Source organism: Neopelma chrysocephalum, unplaced genomic scaffold (assembly GCF_003984885.1).
Source record: "Neopelma chrysocephalum unplaced genomic scaffold, ASM398488v2 Primary Assembly neopelma1_93, whole genome shotgun sequence".
Lineage (NCBI taxonomy): Eukaryota > Metazoa > Chordata > Aves > Passeriformes > Pipridae > Neopelma > Neopelma chrysocephalum.
In genome coordinates, this window is record NW_020897755.1 from 1375617 (window position 1) to 1394501 (window position 18885).

At 47.0% G+C, this 18885-nt stretch overlaps 1 protein-coding gene across 4 annotated transcripts; it reads left to right on the top strand.

The window, feature by feature from the left end:
- The first annotated feature begins 579 nt into the window (after nucleotides 1-579).
- On the top strand, nucleotides 580-15021 carry JPT2 (Jupiter microtubule associated homolog 2). 4 transcript variants are annotated; one of them, XR_003535935.1, is made up of 6 exons: nucleotides 5754-5890; nucleotides 6008-6156; nucleotides 6643-6785; nucleotides 11862-11907; nucleotides 12641-12885; nucleotides 13498-15021. XR_003535935.1 is itself a non-coding variant. In XM_027693715.1 (5 exons), the coding sequence occupies exons 1-5, from the start codon at nucleotides 631-633 to the stop codon at nucleotides 12823-12825; spliced, it is 567 nt and encodes a 188-aa protein (XP_027549516.1). In that variant the 5' UTR covers nucleotides 580-630; the 3' UTR covers nucleotides 12826-15021. The 4 variants fall into 4 exon arrangements, 3 of the variants coding, with proteins under 3 accessions (XP_027549516.1, XP_027549515.1, XP_027549514.1); XM_027693715.1 differs by lacking the exon at nucleotides 5754-5890 and adding an exon at nucleotides 580-674 and having other exon boundaries at nucleotides 12641-15021; XM_027693714.1 differs by lacking the exon at nucleotides 5754-5890 and adding an exon at nucleotides 1275-1378 and having other exon boundaries at nucleotides 12641-15021.
- Nucleotides 15022-18885: the final 3864 nt, after the last annotated feature.

Below are 18885 nucleotides of genomic sequence, written 5' to 3' on the forward strand. Positions count from 1 at the left end.
CTGCAGCGCCCCGGTGCCCTTCCCGCTCCGCTCCCTGGAGCCCGTTAAATCTCCCGCGGATGTTCCAGGCATCCTGTTCGGCTGCCGAGGGCTGCGGGGCCCGGGGCTGCTGCTCGCGTGTCCCTGAGCTCGGGGACGATGCCGAGAGGCAGCGGGTCGCGAAGTCCTCTCCGACGGTATTTCGTATGATGATCTTCCCTCCTGGTCTCTGCTCTGCCCCGCCGGTTCGAGGTGAAATGCCTGCGGGGCTGAGGCACGGACCGGGCCCCTCAGCGCTGCCGCAGGCCCTCAGCGGACACAGCGCGGGCTCTGCCGCCCGCCGCCTTAAATGCCCGCCCGCTGCCCGCCCCCCGCCCGTCTTCAACCAATGGCCGCGCAGTTTTCCCTGACGGACGCGCGATGTAGTCAATAGAAGGCAGCCAGGAGGAACGATGGCGCGGCTTGTTTCAAGCTTCCCTCCCTCCACGGGGTCGACCATGGGGGCGGGATCAGGGGAGGGCGCTCCGCGTCCGATAGGATGTTGGGTGTGATGGGCAGCTACTCCAGCCAAGCGCGAGGCAGGGCGGGCCGGGCGGTGCTCCCCCGGCGCGGGCGGAGCGGGGCGGGGCAGCGGAGCCGCCGAGGGCCACCATGTTCCAGGGCGGCGAGGCCGAGCCGGCCAAGCCCAGCTCCAGGTTCGGCAGCGAGGGAGGCTCGGGGGGGAGGAAGAGCCGTTCGGCGGCGCAGAGCCCGCGGCGGGGCTTTATTCGGTCGCGGGGGGTGCGGTGCTCCGGCTGAGGGACGGGCGGCGGGGCGGGGGGGCGCTGGCTGAGGGGGGTCGTGTCGCTGCTGAGGGGCCTCTTCGCCCCGTCCCTGCGGTGCCGGGGCCGGCGCGGGGCCGGTGCCCCCACCGTGCCACACCCCGGGGCTGGGCCGGGTGGGCGGGAGCGGCCGCGATGCGCCTCCGGCGGGGCCGCCCGGGCTGGGGCAGCGTCCGCGGGACTTCAGTGCCCGGCCCGGCCCCGGAGCTCCGGCGGGGCGTCCACGGGGAGGGGGCCCGGCTGCTCCGTGAGGCTGTGAGAGGGAGGATCCAGCACAAACGCCGGCTTGTTTCCGCCCTGCGAAGTTGAAATATGTTGTTATATATTTGGAGGAGGGCAGATCTCCCGAGTACCGCAGGGAGCGAGTGCACTGATTAACACATCTGCGAGGCTGTGGAGGGCGGGAGGGAGGGAAGGAAGGAAGGGTTTGGGAATTGTGTAACAATGCTTTACATTTGCCTGGGTTCTAGTCTCTCTGAGCTGTGACCTGGTTGTAAAAGACTTTTGAGGATGCTCTGCCCTTGGTATGGCCCCTGGGAAGCGTCTGTTCTCACAGGACCTTTGAAACCACGTTTAAGGCATAAACTGGGCAGGGCTGGACTGCAGCCCGTTGAAGGTGTTAGCTAACAGCGAGCAGAGGGGGTGTCACAGCTTTGTCACAGCGATGTGGGGTGTCTTCGTGGCTCCTGGGAGCAAAGCTGGAGCCACCCACAGCTCGGTACCAGGTTTAAGGTACACTGTGTCCACAGTTTGTTCTGTTCATTCCCTAAACAAAAGTTTATTTAGTGGGAATGCAAATCCTTTTGCAGTTCTTGATATGTAGAAGTTTCTCTGATTAAAAGTGAGCCTAATTCCAAATCCCTGCAGTGACCACAAACAGCTGTGAAAGTGGGGGAAAAAAAAAAACAAACAACAAAACTCATCCTAAGATGAAAATCTTTCTGAGGACATTTTGCATTTTGAGAACGTCAAAATTGCTATTAGAAATGAATGATGCTAAAAAGATTTTAAATAAAACCTTTCACTTAAATAATTGTCCAGTGAGATGTGTTTCCAGTGATCCTGTTAATGTGCACGGCAATAGAGCAAACATCTGGTTTGCTGAATCAAATTAATTGCCTGGTTTTATTTTATTAAACTTTAATAATGACACTTTGTGTTTTTAAGGAAGCTTTGCTTTTCCAAAATGAAACAAGGAATTGCATGTCTAAGAGTTTCTAAAAGCAAAGCAGGACAGATTTGTATCATTCTGCTCTTACACACAGTAAAGAAGCATTGCTTAAACTTACCCTCATTTCATCCTGTTTTACTTCTGTGTTAGAACTGTCTGAAAACTGGTGGGAGCTCAGTGTTTAACTTTCAGACAGAACTAAAAAAAATATGTATTTATTTATGTAGAAGGTGTCTTGAAGTAATGGATAAGTCTTGCACCCCTTCCATAGGTTGGCTGAAAGGTTCAGTGAGGAAAGAGCATTCAAATTCAAGTGTGTTCAAATGTAGAGAGGAAAAAAAGATCAGAAGAACTAATTAAAATTCTTCAAATCTGCCAGAAGAGAACAAAGCAATTAGTAGAGGCTTTTAAACTTGCAGGGTAGGGCTCTTGATTTAGCTGTTCTAGATGAATTGGCAGACTTCTGTTTTGCTGGAGAGGAGGGGGAGAAAGGCAGATTTAGATTTCATAGAAGACAATTTTTTTTCTTTTTTTTACTGTTTAAAAAATAAAACACCTTCCCTTCTGCCCTCCTCCCAAAGGAAGAAAGACACAACATACCTGGCTACAAGACACAAAAATGTCTCTATGTAAACTGGCGCAATACCAACGTAAACTAAAATGACTAAAGTATAAACTGAAGTTACTATACAGTGTGTGTTGGATTTCCACGTACTCTGCTGAAGCAGCTCACACTGGCTCACCGAGCTTGGTGGGGTTCACAGGCAGAATCTGATTTTCTTATTTGCTGTGGAGGGACTTCACGTCCCACTCTGGTCTAGAACTGAGTGCACGGGAGTACAGGGAGCCAGTAGTGCTCTAGAGACTGCATAGCAGGAAAATAGCTTTGTATTCTCCTACGTTTTTGGCTGAAGGGAAGGAGTGCAAAGCCCCTGTCCTCTTTGCTGTCACCAGCTGGCAGACTTTGTTGCTGTACTCAAGATTGTTTTTGGTAATTCCTGTGAATGACTTAGTTATCTGACTTGGCATTAGTTAGAATTTTATGAACCTGGTGTCACAGTCACTTGAAAGTTTATGGAATGCTTGGAAGGTTCCCAGCATTTAGAGGTTTCTGAGATTGAGGTAGCAAATGCACTTTGTGTATGTGTATGGGTGATGCTGGCAGGAAAGGTCGCTTGTACTGATTTCCAAGTGCTTCATAAGCACCACTAGTGATGCCTCTGGCTTATTCATTGAACAGTAGGGTGTTCTTAGTGTGGATACTGAGCTGAAAATGGGAGGACAATATAAGATTAATCAATGTTGGATTTCTTTTGCCGCTTAATTCAGTTTGTTTACTGAATAAGGAAGACTTTTAATCTTAAAATGGTGTTTCTCTAGAATTTTCTTTTACAATAGATCTTAAAGCACGTTACAGGAATGAGAAGTAATTATGACTGGTCGCTATTCTTACATCAAAAAAGTCTGAATGTAGTTATTTTGTTATTCCCCTCTATGCTTGTAGGCATGTGTTAAGCAAACAGCATGGTAAAAGGAGTGAATCTGTGGTGCAAGATACTCCAGCCAAATAAATTACATTTTTCTTCTTTTCAGTCTCTTTGCTCATATACTAAGTATACTTGGAATGCAAGAGAGACTAGGTGCATTTTAAAAAAGTATCTGAAAAGAATCGGTAAAGTCAAAAATCATTGAAATTAGGTGAGAGAAGCCCCTTTTAACAGAAGCCCCTTCCCAAAGTACTTTTCTGTAGAGTTCCCTTTTCTTTCAGTCTCCCTGGTTTAAATACTTAAACTGCCTTGTGGTTTCTGGACCATTGTGAATGCTTGAAATACCTAATTTTCCTATACAATGTCTGCTTTAATAGTGGGTTTAGATCTTCTAAGATATGTGGAGAGCACATAGGATAGTTGGCTCTGTAGTCTGATGGACACGAAATTGTAAATAAACCTTCTGCTTTGTGTGATCTAACCTGTGCCATGGACAAGAAATTGTCCTGTCTGCTGAAATTCTGGTTACTCATCAAGCTTAAGGGGTTCATTAAATTCACAGTCATGCTAAGGATTAAAGTATTGACGTTGGCCAGCAAAGACAGTCTCTCTGAGGCTCCTACTATCTATGAAAACTATTACCAGACTAAAAGAGGAACTTTTTTCTCCTTCCTCCCAAAGAGCCTAGAACTGCTCTCTGCATCTTGAGATCTGAAATGCATGCAAAGCTCATTTTCTAACAGGGCAGCCAAATATCTCTGCTTCTGTGAAATGAAATCTTAAGCTGGAATAGATCTTGGCTCCAGGAGGAACCTTGGAGATAGCTCACCTGAAGTGGGGTGCTGCAGTCTCATCTACGGAGGGGAGGGGTTGTATTAGTTCACTGATGTTTGACTTGTGTTCAGGTTGAGTGGGATGAAGATCTTGCAATTTATAACTGCTGTCTTGGTTTAAAAGTAAAGGCTAGTTTAGGTCCCAGATGAAGGGTTCAGATGAGTTCAGCTGCTTAGACTGTGGGTAATTGGTCAAGTAGATGTAACTGTAAGGATTATTTTTGATGCAGAATCTCAGAATCATTAAGGTTGGAAAAGATCTCTGAGATCATCAAGTCCAACCTCTGCTTGTCAACTAGACCAGAGCATTAAGTGACACGTTCAGTCATTTCTTGAACACCTCCAGGGATGGTGGCTCCACCACCTGCCTAGGCAGCCCATTCTAACATTTAACAACCCATCCAGTGAAGGAATTCCTCCTGATGTCCAACCTGGACCTCCTCTGGCACAGCTTGAGGCTGTTACGTCTTGTCCTGTCCCTTGTTCCCTGGGAGCAGAGCCCGACTCCCCCCCCGGCTCCCCCCTCCTGTCAAGGAGTTGCAGAGCCAGAAGGTCCCCCCTGAGCCTCCTTTTCTCCAGGCTGAGCCCCCCCAGCTCCCTCAGCTGCTCCAGCCCCTTCCCCAGCTCCGTTCCCATCCCTGGACGTGCTCCAGCCCCTCAGTGTCCCTTGTCTGAGGGTCCCAGAACTGCCCCCAGGGCTGGAGGTGCCCCAGCAGTGCCAGCACAGGGACGGGCACTGCCCTGGGCCTGTGCCCACACCATGGCTGGTACAGCCCAGTGGCCACTGGCCTCTTGCCCACCTGGGCACACACCAGTTCATGTTCAGCCCCTGGCACCAGCACCCCCAGGTCCTTTTCCACTAGGCTACTTTTCAGCCATACTTCAGTATCCATTGCTCTCTTGTGCTTTTTCTGTTAATTTTCCAATTGATTCCACTGATTCTGCACTCAAGTAGTGGTTCAGTTCCTTTTCAGAGCAGGACCTGAAGTCTGTTGTACAAAACATAGGCATTAACTGTGGACTTACTACCCAAGGACAAGCATGACTTTTGGTAGGTTTTCTAGAAGTCAGTCCATTTCTGTTGTAACCTCCAATTTTTCTGCAGATCTCTTTGATATCCTCTGGTACAAAGCTTCGGTTTTAATGGATTTGCAGCTTGACCACTAAAAATCTGGCTTTTTGGTATTCCACTTCTCTGTTTTAAACTCTACACCAGCTACTATGGTAACTGATGGTTGAGTTGGCAAATTTTTTAGTAGTTCTGAAATGTCTGCTTTTAAATAAAAGTCGTTGGATTTGAATTGTGTCACGGATGCATGGTTGGTATGTGCAGTTTAGCAGAAAGTCTGACTCTGTAATGTTTTTTTTTAAAACTAACCAGTCATATGGCTTCTCTTAATCTTCTGTTGCTTCTGGAACACCACAGGGAGAGTAGTCATTTGTGTTGCTGGCACCGTTAGCATCGTTCCAAGTAATCATGGATAGCTTAATGATCAAATTGACTCACCAGGAGATTGGCAAAATTTGTGCTGAACTTGGGAATACTTTATTAGAACAGCTCTTGAAAAGTAGATACTGGACACAGCAGAATTACCTGAGGTAATTTAAAGTCAGAATAGTTACATACAAGGGAGAGGGGGAAGAGGTCATCAAATATGTTGAATGCTATAAATTTTAAATGAACTTTTGTATCTTGCTCCTCATTCTGTGATGCAGGGTATTGAAGCCCCCGGGAGGAGGTTCTAGTAATCTCTTTGGGAGTACAGAAGAAGTGTCTTCTTCAAGCAGACCACACCGGATGGCATCCAATATTTTTGGAGCATCAGAACAACCTCAAAACATTCCAAAAAGAACAAACCCTCCGGGTAAGAGCTGCCCCCTCTTTCTGTGCTATTGGGCTCTGAGTTGCAGCACAGAACTGGTTTCATGTTCCTAACGTGGAACACTGTGATCTTTTTTTATGTTGCATTTTTACATATTGAGCAGGCTTGAACAACAAATCACTTCAGACTTTTGAATATATGAATATTTCAGTGATCTGCATGTTCACAAACTTTTTAGCACATCACCCAAGTGTTAATTCTTTCCAAGTTGAGGTCTAGGAAATGATGAAAGGAAACAGATTCTATTCTAGAGCTGTGTCAGCAGTTAGCTGCAGTGGGCACAGCCCTGAATCTGAGATCCACTGGTGAACTGTTGTAACAAAGGTTTTCAACTAGGCAAACAAAAGCTGCCCTAGGCAGCAGGGCTCTGGAAGTCCTTGAATTCCTATATCTTTTTAAATTCTTTCATATAGAGTGATAAAACTAAGTCATCTTGGGGAAAAAAAAAATCTAACAACTGCCTTGCAGGAGGAAAAGAAAGCGGCATTTTTGAGGACTCTAGTTCTGCTCAGCCTCGTCCGCGCATGAATCCACCTGGTGGGAAGACGAGCGATATCTTTGGGTCTCCTGTCTCTCCCAGCATTGTGCGAGCGCACCCCAACAAGCCCAAGGTATTTGTACTTCTGTTACTGTCAGAGCAAGAAGCAGCTCCAGGGGTCATCTCACACTCTGTCACAGTGCTCTCTTTAAGAAGAGACCTGAATTGTGCACAGAGGGACTTTGAGTTAGACAGTTATATTCTGAAAATCTCTTTGATAGCTTGTTATTTTGGGTGCATCACATCTCTGCAGGCTCTGCAGTTTGCTGTAAAAGTATTAATTAGACTCTGGATATGTGTTCAAAAAAAAAAGAAAAAGAGAAAAAAGCTTTTGATCATTCTTGTGAGTTCTTGACAGAGCCAAGAGGCATTTAAGGTGGATAGGGAGGAGATATTTCTCCTTATCCTGCAGTTTGGCAGAGGTGATCTTGATTCAATTTTGGGAATTTGGTGAACCCCAGTGAGCTACAGTCATAAACCTTCATGTGGCCTGGCTGTGCACTTCATCTCCCTTAAGTACCTGTATCTACGGTCACTGTGAAAGCACTTCAGCAGGAGATTAGGCTTAAATGATCAACAGTGCAAAAAGTGAACTTGGGATCAGCTGTGGTGTCAGGCCCAGCAGATGCTTGATTTGTGGTAGATGAAAGTGTCTCTTTGCAACTGTAATAACTGTAATTGTTGACCTGAGTCGTTATGGGCCCACGGAACCAGAAATAATTCACCCTTTTGTTGCCACTCCATATCCACCTGAGACAGCAGCTCAATCCACCTGTCCGTTGTTGCGCTGTTCTTCAGCAGCCCGACATGATGGACTTTCACAGCCAACCTCTCTACCCAGGCAGTGATGTCTTGCCACACTTCAGCAGCCCGGATGGGTTTCCCTCTGAGCTGCCAATTGGCCTTTTTCCCTTGGTCCAACCACTCTCACAGAGCATTTGCCACAATCCACGAGTCAGTGGAGAAGTAGAGTGTGGGCCATTTCTCTTTTTCAGTGATACCTAAAGTCAGCTGGACAGTCTGCAGCTCTGCAGCCTCGCTTGATCCACCTTGTCTCCCTCAATGGCTTCTGTGACTCCCCGCGTAGGACCCCGTACAGCAGCTTTCCATTGTGCATGTGTCCCTACAATACGGCAGGAATTGTCAGGGAAGAGAGTGTGTCACCTTTCATTTCCTGGTAGCTGATTATATGGTGGGGCCTCCTCAGCACGTGTCACCTTCTCCTCATCCTCCTCTGATGATGGTCTGAAATTTTGGCCTTCAGGCCAATTTGTGATGAATTCCAAGATCTCTGGGTGATTGGGGTTTCCTGTCTGAGCTCTCTCTATGATCAGTGATCCACTTGCTCCACGGGGCAGCAGTGGCATGGTGTGTGGAGGGGACTTTCCCTTTGAAAATCCAGCCCAGCACTGGCAGTCGGAGTGCCAGGAGGAGCTGTGCCAGTCACTCCAGAGGCAGCTCAAACTCCTTCAGAAGCTGCCAGGATCTCTTTTTCAGTTTGAGTGTAACAGGCCTCAGATCCTTTGTATCCCTGACTCCAGAACCCCAGGAGTCGTCCTTGGGACTCTCCCCAGGTACTTTTTGCCAGAGACTCCAGGAAGGACTGTTCTCTCTGGCTGCAGTGTAGAGCACGTTTTTTACATCCTGCCCTGTCCTGACTGGCCCAAGGGTTACTACATGAGCAGTCTCCTGCTTATTGTGTTCAAAACCTTGTTGTTGCTCAGGGCCCCACTTGAAATCATTCTTCCATGTCACTGGATAGAGAAGGCTGACAAACTGACTGTAATTTGGAATAATCATCCTCCAAAAACTCACAGTGCCCAGGAAAGCCTGTGTTTCCTTGTTGCTGGTTGCTGGGGACATAGCTGGTGTTTTCTTAACCACATCCATTGGAATCTGACAATGTCTATCTTGCCACTTTACTCCTAAAAACTGAATGTCGTGGGCAGGTCCCTTGACCTTACTTTGCTTTATGGCAAAACCAGCATTCAGGAGGGTCTGGATTATCTTCTCCCCTTTCTCAAAAACTGCGTCTGCTGTGTTGCCCCACACGATGATGTCATCAATGTAGTGCAAGTGTTCTGGAGCCTCACCCTTTACCAGTGCAGTCTGGATCAGTCCATGGCAAACGGTGGGGCTGTGTTTCCAGCCTGGGGCAGTCGGTTCCAGGTGTACTGCACACCCCTCCAGGTGAAAGCAAACTGTGGCCTGCACTCTGCTGCCAAAGGGATGGAGCAGAACTCATTAGCAGTGTCGATGGTGGCTGCCTTGGACTCCAGTTCGTACTGAAGTTCCAACATGTCCAACACAGCAGCATCAGTGGTGGGGTGACACGATAGTCCACTGTCAGTCTCCACTCTGCACTGGACTTACACACTGGCCCTTTAGGGCTATTAAAGGGAGTGCAAATCTTGCTGACCACTCCCTGGCTCTCCAGTTCACAAATTATGTCCTGGATGGGGCTCACAGAGTCCCAGTTGGTGTGGTATTGTCAGTGGTGTCAGTTTGTTCTCCTCCTTTCATTGACATCACTGCCAATGAGTCGATGTACGACGATGGTGCTCTCTGTATAAACTTCTGCCCTAGGGATTGTGTGCACTGGTCCTCATCTGGATCTACAGGGCACTGCTCATTATTTGAATCCCTATGGATTACCTCCAGCACAGCTGATTATCTGAGGTACTGGATACCTTTCTCCATGGTGTTCCACCTGCTTGGGTCCACTACTAGAACATCCTTGGAAAAGGGTGCCTTTCCTTCATGCCTGACAGGAGTCGCCTGCAGAGGCTGAGAGTTTCTGTTCTCTTCACAGTCCTGTGTTCAGTGCCCATATCCCAGGACAGGGATCCTGCTTGCTTGGCTTCACCACCATCTGGTTTCATGTTGTGGGCAGCAATATCCCAGCCCTGGAGCAGCCAGGTCACCAGGGGCTCTCTCAGCTGGAGGCTGAAATCTTTTCGCATATCTTGCAGCTCACCAGAGGATGGGGATCAGATGATTATCTCTGGCCCTGCCTCTTCCTCCTGTTCTGAGGGCCCTGTTTCCTCCTCATCCCTCACTGGGAGAACTGATTTGGTCTTGGATTTCTTCTTCTGTATAGGGTTGCCTGCTACTGGCACAAGTTGTTCCTCTGGTTCAGCTGCAGTTTGAGTGGCCATGGTGCCTGTTGCTCTGCTTTCCTTCTCCTCCCCCTGAGGGTTCTGTCTGGTGATGAGCAGTGTCTAATAAATAGCAGCCAGGGCCCAGCACGTTGCAATAAGTTCTCTGGAGTTGCCACAGCATTCTCTTGTCAAAGATTCTGCCACTTCATCAGGGTCCTGTGGTTGTTCAGAGGTGAACTTCCAAACCATTTCTCCAAAAGCTGGCCCATTTTCTCCCACATTCCATGACACTCATGACTATCCACCCTTGGGGCAGATGTCCAAATAACCTCCATAGAAATCTCTTTCTTGGCTCTAAACAGTGCAGTGTGGATTGCACTGAGGAGACCTGGCAGACTTAACAACGAGAACATGCTTTCATTAACATCCAAAGGGAATTCAAGATTCTCAAAGCTGTTGTAACAAACCTGAAGGAGGAAAAAGGGGTGAAAAGCTGGGGTAAATCATTCTCCCCTGTTCTTCCCACAGACTGGATATGGTTATTAGTGGACTTCCAAAGGTAGCTCCCGAGGTAAGGGCAAGGGAGCAGCACTGAACACACATTCCAAATGACCCTCGCTGCCCTCCATGTTATCATGTCATAAACCAATATCCCACAGTGCAGCAACAAAGCAGTCCTGATCCCTCTCCCTGCTCTGAAAAATATCATCACAAGGAGCACATATTGCATATATGGGAATATATACAGGATTAGGTACCACACCCACATGAACAGACCAAGCAACATTTTGACCAGTGGCTCCCTACCTAATACAACAAATGCTTAGATCAAATTTGTTTCCAACTCACTCTGGACAGCTCTGTTGTTTTGTCAACCCTTCATGCCCCATCTTGGGTGCCAAATAAGTCTGTCGTGGCTTAGGAATGGTATTCCCCAATTTACTGTTCCCACTGAAGTACTCCAAACCTCACACCACTTGCTCACTCCGCCCTCCCCCATGGCAGAACTGGAGGAGAGAATTGGAGGCACAAAAGGTGAAGATCACGGGTTGAGATAAGAACAATTTGCTGGAAACAGCAATGAAATAAGAAATTAACAGTAACAGCAACAATATTAATAACAGAGTGTACAAGAAAGGCTTAACCTTTTATGCATGTTCTGAGCAGTGTTTGGGGCAATAAGAAAGTAGGAGGAAAAATAAGACTGGGAGCTAGGTTTTGTCAGGAGTAGTGCTGTTGGTGTAGGAGAGGGCTTTGCTTTGTTCCTCTGTACCCATTTATTGGGATGGTCACTGTTTCTTTTTTAAAAATGTAACATTAAGTCCCATGAATTCCTGACTAAATGGAGGACAACACTTCAGAAATTCCTGTCTTTAATTAGAGTATTGGAATTGTGGGAAATACTGGGGTGGAAAGGAGACAGCATATTTACAAAAACTACTGCAAGTTGAGTTTCATGGCTGGGAAAACACACCTGTCTAAAGTATGGCTCTGTGTTTGTGACAGTCAATTGGCATTGTTGGGCAAGTGGTCTTAAGAGGTTTTGTTTATTACCTGACCGTTGGGATACTTGCTGAAGACAGGAATTGCTGAATATAAATAAGGTCTTCAGGGGCTGCTTGTGTTCTAGTTGTGTGTACCAAACCTCTCCTGGGTGGTAGTGGGTGCTCGACAGGAATGGTAATTCCAGGCCTTACAATAAATGAATCCTTAAGGTTGGAGAAGACCTCCAAGATGGAGTCCAGCTGTTAACCCAGCTCTGCTGTGCTTACCATTTTGATGATCCACTGTAGCCTCTTCACCCATGTTTCAATGAATTGTCTGAGATGGGCACCTTGCCATAACAGGAGTTTTGTCCCCCTGCTTTTGGGGTTCTGTAATGGAGGAGGGGCTGAAGAGCTGCACACCATGCCTGCAGCTGTTTGCTTTTACTGTGATCAACATATAAACTTAGATCAGAAACAAAGCAAAACTTTCAGAAGGCTTTTGTGACAGACTTGATGTTTGAGAACAATAATACACTAAGACAGTTCTTGATTTCTTTGCAGGATCACATTGTCTTGAAAGAAGATGAAACACCAAAGAAGCTAGAAGGTCAGCAAGAGAGATTCCTTCCTCTGTGCTCTTTGAGAAGATAAGCTCTGAGGAATAGTTTCTTATGCTTCCACTTAAACACCAGCCTTAGTCTCATGTTTTTGGGATAATTGAGAAGTCAGAGATCTAATCTCTTGTCTAAGGGAGATGGCTTTCTTCCTCCTTTGAGGAGAACACAGGCATGAGTCTTGCTACTCTATGTCTATATGTTTATGCTTTACTTGATACCATGTGTGTATATATAGATATATATGGAATCTGTATATAGCAAAACATTCTATCAGGTTACTTCTTCCTCCCTTGCCATGTCCTTCAAGTGTGTAATCTTGGCCTTCTGTAATTGTAAATAACAAATAGCTGACTGAAAAAATGTATTATTGCTCAGCCAGTTGTTAAAGAGTGATGGGAACCCTGCTTTTCAACTCAGGATGAAAGGATTGATTGGTACTTGGTATCTCTTAATTTCCTGAAACTGCCAAAATCATTCTGAAGGTGTATTGCTGAGCCTCCATATCCTTGTTAGAAAGATTGCTGAAGGAAGAGAGGAATTGTTGTGGAAAGTGAAATTCTTTTCTCAGCACCTGTTTCCTTCAGGAAACATGAACAGATAATGGGAAACCTTGGTGTGCTGTGGATGGGAGACATGGAAAATAATATAGTCTACAGAAAATGAGGCACTTTGTGGATTACAGAATGGTGATGTAATGAATCTAATCCCTTTTCTTTTATGCAGCTACAGAAAATGTCAAACCACAGCTGGAAGATGGAGGCGAGAAAAAAGATGTGGGCAAAGAGGAGCGATGCAAGGAGCCAGAACCCAAGATAGACAATCACGAGCCCCGCCTGGGGCCAAGGCCACGCTCACACAACAAAGTCCTCAATCCACCCGGGGGGAAATCCAGCATTGCCTTCTATTAGGGTCATCAGGGCACTGTCCCTAATGGAGTCTGCACAGAAACTCTTGTCTGTGGTGGCGAGGTCAGTTTATAGACTATTGCTTGTGGGTAGATTCTTAGGCAGATGGATGAGGGTTATGTTAGAGTGTGTAGAAAGGGTAACCTGGTGATTTGGGGAGGGCGGGCTGGGGAGGGAACGGGTGCCCTGTGGAAGATGTAAGTATTGGCCTGCCTGGGTGGGTGGCAGAGGGGACATTAGTGTAACTTTGTGAAAGATCAGTGCTACTTTGTGGTGAGTTCCTCAGACTTTACGTTGTTAGCTAGCTCATGGCTCAGGACACTCTAGGGGAGTCAGGCTTGCCCATGCAGCCAACATGTCAAAGACTGTGAATGGGGAGCAGCCTGGAGGTCACACCTGAAGATTCCAAAGTACAGCAGGTAGGCTGGGCTTTCCCCATGGCAGTGGGATGCAGCTTCACAGCGTGAGCTGACTTGCAGTCATGTGAATGTAAATATGTTCCACTGGAACAAGTAGTGCTGCCACTGTTAGAAGTGTCTTCAGTCTTTGGTTCTCCTTCTCCTTTCTTGCTTTGCAACACGTGATTGCTGATACAAGGACAAAATATGCTGAAAGTTTCTTTTATACTCATAAACCATCGATATGTTTATAAAGATTGTGATCTTCCCCTCCCAGGTATTCAGGCCTTTCTGATGCCTTTGGTAATCTGCTGATTACAATGACTGGCTCTTGACATGTGACAGTCCAACATACTATTTCATGTAGGTGCTTCTAGAAGACTTTTATTTAAAAGTGCCCTGGTTGAGTGCTTGCACATGTTCTGGTAAAGATGTGGGTGCAAAAAATAGCTTTATGGTACTCTGCACAGAGGCAACTTGAAGTTTACAGTTACCATGGAGAATATGCCCAGGTGTCCAGCCAGGTCACTCTGACCCATCGTGTGTGGAAATGCCTTAGCTTTGGCACAGGTTTTCACTTTGCACCCCGTGGAAACTATGACTGTTCTCCTCTCTCCACCACAGTGAATTTCCTGTTTGTTTTGTCTGTGCTGACTCTGTTAGTGAATTCTCCCATCTTTGGTGAGCCTTACCTTTGCCTTTGACTGCCTCACATTTTTGTTGGTAAGGTTGGGAGAGCTGTGTGGGTTCTCACTAAGCCATAGTTGTTTTTGCTGTAGACTATCCCAGTTGGAAAAACAAAGACTTAAGCAATACAAACCTTCTTTAGTGCTGGCTATTGTAAATCATGTTTGGAAGATGTGCATGTTTTGCACAGACATTTTTGGGGTAGGGTTTGTTCTCTGAATGGACTTTTTGATTGTATCCACAACTTTGATATATGAATGTTAACATTAGGTGCTGACTGTTCAATGTATTGAATAGTGACTTTTTTAATCTGATGTATCAAACAGGAGTTGTTCAGGTACACCAAAGAACAAGTGGCCTTATCTGTATGTCCACTGCTGTTCTAGCCCAGGTTCCGTGGGAAGTGCTGCCAGTGAGGGGATGCTGGGCCAGGTGCTAAACCTCTCTGTGATGGTGATGCTCTCCAGGCCACAGTTCCCCTGTGTCAGCAGGGTGGGTGATTGCTTGGACACTTATTTGCCTTTTCAAATCGTGAAATATATGGGGCAATGCTAAGGGTAAAACAGCCATGGAGAGTAGGGATTTCAGTGTCTTTGTACCTTTCAGATTGGTTTGAAGCTGCCTGTTATTTGTCCCCCTAGGAAAACAAGGCAGTGACTCAAACTACAACCCTGGAATGGATTTTTGTTACTTCCAAACATGTATTTCCTAGCTCCTGAGTCTGTGCTCTCTAGCCTCTGGCTGTCTCAGACACATCTATCTGTTTCAGCTCCTTGTTCCACTACTTGACAGGAGGCTGTCACGTGGGAAAGTTGACCAGAGACTGCTTCCTGCATTGCAGGCTCTGGTGCCATCTGCAATACTGAGCATTTGGCATCTTTTAGTCCCTGATGTGCATTGGCTGCAGTGCCTGACTTTTAAACAGCAACTTCTAACTAGGCCTTAAATTAGTTAAACTATGTTAATTTTCTTGCATTTCTTTCTTTGGAATCTAAACAATGTTTTCAACTCATCATGTAAGATTGATCTGAGCGTTTCTTCGGGACAGAAGGGGATTGGAAATCAAATGACAGAACATGCGATTGTCAATAAACCTCTGTATTTTGTTACTTCATTGTGTGCTGTAGATGTCTGCTTTTATAAATCAGTCAGTAATCTATTTCAGTGTGGATACACTCGTGAATGTTATTGTCTGAAGCGGGAAAAATTGCACATAAATTTTCAGGCCTTCCATACAGGGGACTGTGCTCAGGAGCTGTGACACCCTGCCCAAGGCTGCCAATGAGACAGACACTTCTTATCCCTGGGGAGGGTTCAGTTCAGTGCCTTTTTAGGGGCAACATTCCATGATATTCTGTACTACACAGGGATTGTTATGTTCTTCAGCAAGATTATAAATAGACTTAAATATCCAAATAATTTAAATATTTAAGGCTGCTTAATGTAGAATAATGTAGTAATTCCCCTTGAGCAGGGGATGTTCTTTATATGGAGAAGTCATACCCCCACTTCTGTTCTTCCAGTGAGTGCATAAAACCCCCCTCACGTGCTAGACTGCCTTGGCTGACAGGAGGGAACTACACCCACAGAAATTGCTCTTCTGGGTGAGCTGGACACGGTGGCCTCTCAGCCAGGGCGTTGTGTGTCTGCGGCGTTCATCCTCCAGAGCCTTCCAGCCAGACCTCACTCCTACAGCTCCTGCTGTGTTTGGCCATTTACAGTTCAGAACTCTCCTCTGAAGCATGCACAGTGCTTTGAGTGGGATCTGCATAGTGTGGGAATTTGGGAATGTCCTTGGTAGACACATTAGCAATGAAGGATTGTCCTTCCTTTGAGCTGTGGCAGTAGACCACAACAGAGCTTCACTCTGCAACTCTGTGTCTTACCTCTGCTTTCCCAAAACTGCAGATTTCACAGAATATGCCAAGTCGGAAGGGACCCAAAAGGACCATCATAAACACGTGGGATAGAATGTTACCTAGGTTGCTGTTTCAGTCTGGGAAGGAAAATTATGGTACCCATAGTGAGCTCAGCCTGGGAAGTGGCTAAAGGAGGACCTGCACATGAGTCAGGTGTGCTGCTTAGGCCCTAAACATGTCACCATATCTGTCCTGTACAAGACAGCAGTGCTGTAGGGAACAGCCCAGCTGCAGCTGATCCCCTGCTCCCTGTGAACCTGCCTAACCCAGAGCAGTGTGTGTTCTCCCCTGTGCCCACTGCTGGCTGCTGTGCAAAACCTTTCAAGCAACCACTGTCTGATCCTGTCCATCTGCTGCATCGCTGCCTAACACCCCACCCTGCACTCCCAGTGAGGAAGATTAATGTCCTCTCTGTTGGTGTTTTAAGCAGCATTACTGTGGGTTTTTTTGAAGGATTTATACAGGCCAATCAGACTTGGGATATCCATCGTACATTCTTGGGGATTGTCAAGAGATTGTTGCGTGGAGACAATTATTTAAGCACTAAATGAGTAACTGCTGCAGTATGTTCTCTGGAAGGCTCTCGGAGTTGTTCATGTACAATGTGATCGCACCAGTGCATGGACGTCCAAGCGTCGTGGCTACCTGGGTGACTGTGGAGAGAACAGTTTGATGCCTCTCAGCATGTGGAGTGTGCTCAGTTGGAACTTGCATCTGCACAGGCTGACAGCCACATGGCCACCCAGTGATTTGTCCAAGCCCTCTGATGTGTCTCCTGTTGAATTTCAGGCTTGAAGCTCTGATGAAACCCTGTATTGCTTTGCTGTGGAAAAGGCACTGTGTTAAATGTCGAGGCTGGAGTTTTCCATTGTTTATTTTTCTTAAGGAATAAAGAGGAGTTGCAGCATTCTGGCTGCGGGGAGGCCTGGGCACAGGTGTCCAGGGTGTCATTACTGGAGATCAGGTGTGCAAGGACGGGACTGGGGTCACGATTCATTGCTGACCAAGAACTGATGGGCAGAACCCCCCAGCAGGCTGAGCTGGCTGCCCAGGCTGTGCCCAGTTACCACTTGCTCCTCCCTCTGAACATAGTCAGTGAGCAGGAAGAGCGGGTTTTAATTATTGGGCTGAATCAGCAGCCCTGATTATTTTTAGTTTCATCTCTGGGGATGAAGACTATTTCTTCTTGAACTGGCTTTCCCTTTCTTTCAAGCTGCAGCTCCTTATATTGCTAACAGGACCTCCTCCTCCTCCTCCTCAAGCAGGTCAAAAGTACTGGCAAGAGCCAGAAAGAATGTGGGAATTTGCTTTACCCATCAGCCTTTCTAGCTCCAGCCACCTTCTAATTCTGGTCTCTTACCCATCTCAGTGTGAGTTGCCTAAACTAATGTCCACCTTCAGGCTTCACAGTCCACAGTGTCTTAAGACAAAGGAACGTTCTGGCAGAGAATATTGTTGGAGCCTACCATATCCAGGTTGCCCAAGGCTGGGGACAGGGTGAGGGGTGGGGTTTCAGTTATACATGATCAGTGCAACTCTACAAAAATTAAACAAAAACAACCCAATTGTTTCCTTCTATTTCTTGCAACGTGTTGACCTCTGTGAATGCCACCCTTTCATTTCATGACAAGCTCAAGCAAAGTAGAGCCATGCAATGGCTTTGTAGAAAGCTGCTCAGAGCCAAGCTCTGGAATCCCAACAGCAGGTGTCCAGCACAAACGGGGAAGACAAGCAAAGTGAGAGTGGCTTTCCTTGTCATCAGGGGAGACATTACTGATAAAAGCTGAGTAAGAGGAAGCTGTCGATGTGCCCAGCAGAGGTGAGCAGGTACTGCTGCAGTAAGGCTCATGCTGTTAGATCAGCTTCAAGCTTTATCCACCTGAGCTGAAAGACAGGAACAGCCTGTCCAGAACAACTCTGCCTGTGAGAGGCTCCAGTAGACTCCTCCCACCCTGAAGATGGTCTTTGTGCAACAGATCCAAAGGTTCCCAGAATCTCCCCACATCTTCAGATTCTGCAACAGGGTTTTTTAAGGCACATGCAGGGATCTTTGTAGCATGGTTTCTACAAAACCCTCTCTAGCCAAAAGAAGTTCTCCATGTAGGCAGCAAACACAGAGAGAGGCAGGAATGCTTCCCAGTGACACCTGGCAGAGTAGGCAGTGAGGTGTCAGTGCTACACCGGCGCAAACCTTGTTAACCAGTGGCAGACTTTAAGGAAAGTATGTCACAACTCTTCTTCAAAACAGAAGACGTAACGTTTCTTTTCTAGTCATCTGGAGGTAGATTATGGGATGGTAAACAGGAATGCCTGGCTTTTGAGTGAGCTTCTTCCATGAAGGAGCAAGTACAGGACTTTCACTGGCTATTCCAGCACTCATTGTAGCACCAACCCTCAGTTGTTTAGCTGCAGCATCACATGGTATAAACTGAGAAAGCTGCTACTTTTGGCAAGGCAGGCTGAAGTCACTGCTTTTGAACCAGTGTATGGAGACACAAATCAGCTCCGAACACGTACTTTCTTCTGTACGCAAGCCTCCAACATGAATCTACAGCACTGCTGCATGTGGTTCTTCATAATCACAGCTGGAAATTCACCATGGGGTTCTTCCAGTAAAAAAATGCAAGTGCAGGATTTCAGCACTGAAGAACAGTGCAGTGAATGGAGGCTGAGGGGTGTTTTGAAGCCGCTGAGGGGTGTTTTGAAGCCGCTGAGGAGTCTGACTGGTGAGGCCTCACATGGAGCACTGAGTGCAGTTTTGGGCTCCCTAGTACAAAAGAGATGTGATTTAGCAAGTGCAGTGATGAGCCACAAAGGGGGTAAATGGACTGGAGCATCTTTCACAGGAGGAGGGGCCAAGAGAGCTGGGGCTGCTCCAGAAGGCTCCAGGAGGTCTGACCAGTGTGCTCAAGTGTGCTCAAGTAACTGCTGGGAGGGAGCGAGGATGGGGGGACCTGACTGCTCTGCACAGGAGGCAACGGGCACGAGGGAAAGCACATGGAATTCCATCTGCAAGGATCGACCTTTTTCCTGAAAGGGATCAGGCACTGGGACAGGTG